General features: G+C 35.9%; 1 protein-coding gene across 1 annotated transcript in view; it reads left to right on the top strand.

The window, feature by feature from the left end:
- Positions 1–1866: 1866 nt before the first annotated feature.
- LOC107582421 (U3 small nucleolar RNA-interacting protein 2-like) overlaps positions 1867–2816 on the top strand; it is a 14670-nt gene continuing 13720 nt past the window's right edge. Inside the window, exons 1-2 of the mRNA XM_016268269.1 lie at positions 1867–1874; positions 2283–2473. Coding sequence (XP_016123755.1) covers positions 1867–1874; positions 2283–2473 — 199 coding nt within the window. The remainder of the gene's footprint in view (positions 1875–2282; positions 2474–2816) is intronic.

Below are 2816 nucleotides of genomic sequence, written 5' to 3'. Positions count from 1 at the left end.
CTGTTGAAAGTATAATATAAAACACAAAAATGAGTATACTACAGCTGAACACACGCAGAACAACAAGTTGCCAAATTTAAAAGGTGCATTAAGCAGTTTTCGCATATTTGTATGTTTTCTACTTTATTTACTGTCCTGTTTGGAGATCACATGTGCTTTTTAATTGTTATTAATTAATATCATAATTATATACTGTAGTATTATAAAATAAATAATACTATAATTAGAAAGATTTTAAAAAATACATACTCTATAAATCAAATTAATTAAAAAAATTTGTGTGTATGTATGTGTGTGTGTTTGTGTACTGCTAGTTGATCAAACAGTTTTAAAATAAAATAAATATTAAAATGAAAATAAATAAGTAAGATTAAAGTAAAAAATAATAGAATATAGTTATGGAAAACAGGTGCTTTACAGTGCACTTTACAGAGATGATACTTTTTGTGCATATACTGTAGATATACTGTAAGTTTTAAAATAAAATCTTATAGTGTGTGGGACTTTTTGTATTTTGTCCATGTTTGGTCTTTCAAAAAATCATCTAGGAATGTTTTTGATTATGTTCAGGCCCTCGTACAACACAATACAATACAATACTACAGCAGTACCATGGTTTACTGATGTGTAAGATGGCAACAACTATATCAAAAAATACCATAGTATTACCATAATGCCGGTGTCCAAACACATGATATTACCATGGCATCATATGCAAAAAAACAAACAAAAAAAAAACTACTTTTTGTGAGGGAAGGTATTAGCAACATTTCTAAATCACCAGGCTATTTTGATGTTTTGTGGACATGTGGCTTAGCACTGAGAAAGCGAGGGAGGCTTGATCAGTTCGAATAATTCATGGTGCTCTATTCATGGTGCTCGTGGTGCTCTAACCTTTTGAAGCGGAGTATAATGAGCTCACTTGTTTGGCTGCAGCTGCTGGGGTTTCTCTGGCATTAGCGTTAGCGTGAGCTCACTGTCACCTGCACAGTACTACAATGCACTCATGCCACAGATGTCACGATACACATATAACCACTCTCACACAGACACAGACATCATCTCACTGATGTCATTTACTGGAGAGTCACTCTAATGCCCAGAAAACTTCTCATAGCTTTAACAATTAGACCAGTAAGTCTTGAGGTGATGTATGTAATTTAGGGACAAATTAAAGTTAGCCAATATGTATAAATATACGTAGGTAGGTGTGTATATATTTATATTTGAACTTTCTATTTATAAAAGATTTCAGAAAAATATTAAGCAGCACAAATGTTTTCAACATTGATAATAATCATAAATGTTTCCTGAGCAGCAAATCAGCATATTAGAATGATTTCTGAAGGGCATATCAAGTGACATTGAAGACTGGAGTAATAATGCTGAAAATTCAGCTCCGCATCACAAAAATATATTACATTTTTAAATATATTCAAATAGAGAACAGTTATTTAAAACGAATAATATTTCACAATATATTACTATTTTTACTGTAAACTTTTAATTTAAAAAATGGTGAGCCTGGTGAATTGTTTGAAAAAAGTTTTAGTACTAAAGACAACACAAATTCACTGTAAATTTTGCTGTATTTTTACAGTGTCAATAATTCTTTAGTGTTGTTTGAAAATCTTTTGAAACTGATCAGCCAAGATTTATTATGACCGCCACCAGTCATTTCACAATGCCAATAATCGTAATCTCTAATCTACTATAGTCACAGTTTATCAGCACATGTCCATAGGGGCTAGAAAATGAATGCAGAGTAATTTGGCATGAAAATGCACAGCGGCTGTATTACATCACCACCATTACGGCTGCACAGAATGTTCCAGCTTGTTTTAGGTTAATCAGTTCATGATTATGATGGACTGGTAATGCCTTGACCTCGCACTACCTCCATTTTCAGAGCAAAAAATAACTTCAGAGGTGGTTTCTGGGTGAAAAGTGGATGAAATTATGGCAAAACAACAAATAGCACCTCTAGAGTCCCCCACCCCCTGATTCTGACACACAGCTCTGGTAAATCAGTGACTTCCACTTTTAATCCTGTGGCATGTTTTTCGGCCAGTAATCTCTCTGCTCAGCACAGACTGTCTGGTCATCTAATAAACAGATGTGCAGGTTTTTGATTTTGGATTATGAAAGAGGTGTCCTGCTTTTATTATGCACTGTGAACTTTTCATAAACCTGGGAACCAATTTCAGAAATATCAGAACAGGCATCATCATCATCCTCCATCTCATTGTCATTACTCATTTCAAAGCCCTGTGATGTTTCAGGTTGTTGTTCAATTCCGTTCCCACCAACCACACCAATCACTACTCCTGCAGCTACTCCACCTACTTCTGCAGCTACTCCACCTACTCCTGCAGCTACTCCACCTACTCCTGCAGCTACTCCACCTACTCCTGCTGTGACTGCATCTTCCTCATCCCTCACCATCCCATCAGTATTCTTGTTCTGGTTTACAGTAACCATAGGCCCATCACTATGCCTCACATTTTCAGCACCGGCAACACCACTATCATGCACTTCATTAACAGCCCGAGGTTGTACTTCCCCGACATTTGAACCGTTATCACGATCTCCATCATCAACACGCTGTTGTGTATTCTCACTATTCTGAACCTTATGTGGACATGCGACCTTCTTGTGCCCAATGTCTCCACATTCGTAACATTTCATACTTCCGGTACTCGCATATACTAAAAAAGATTTCCCTTCATGCCACAATCTGAAAGAAACATTCAACTCTGGTTCATTCAGAAACATAAACACTTGTCTTCTGAATGATAACACGTGCTTCAAAGCCT

The sequence above is a fragment of the Sinocyclocheilus grahami genome, unplaced genomic scaffold (assembly GCF_001515645.1).
Source record: "Sinocyclocheilus grahami isolate Dianchi unplaced genomic scaffold, SAMN03320097.WGS_v1.1 scaffold44.1, whole genome shotgun sequence".
In the NCBI taxonomy this organism is placed as follows: domain Eukaryota; kingdom Metazoa; phylum Chordata; class Actinopteri; order Cypriniformes; family Cyprinidae; genus Sinocyclocheilus; species Sinocyclocheilus grahami.
This window is presented reverse-complemented; position numbering and strand designations above follow the sequence as displayed.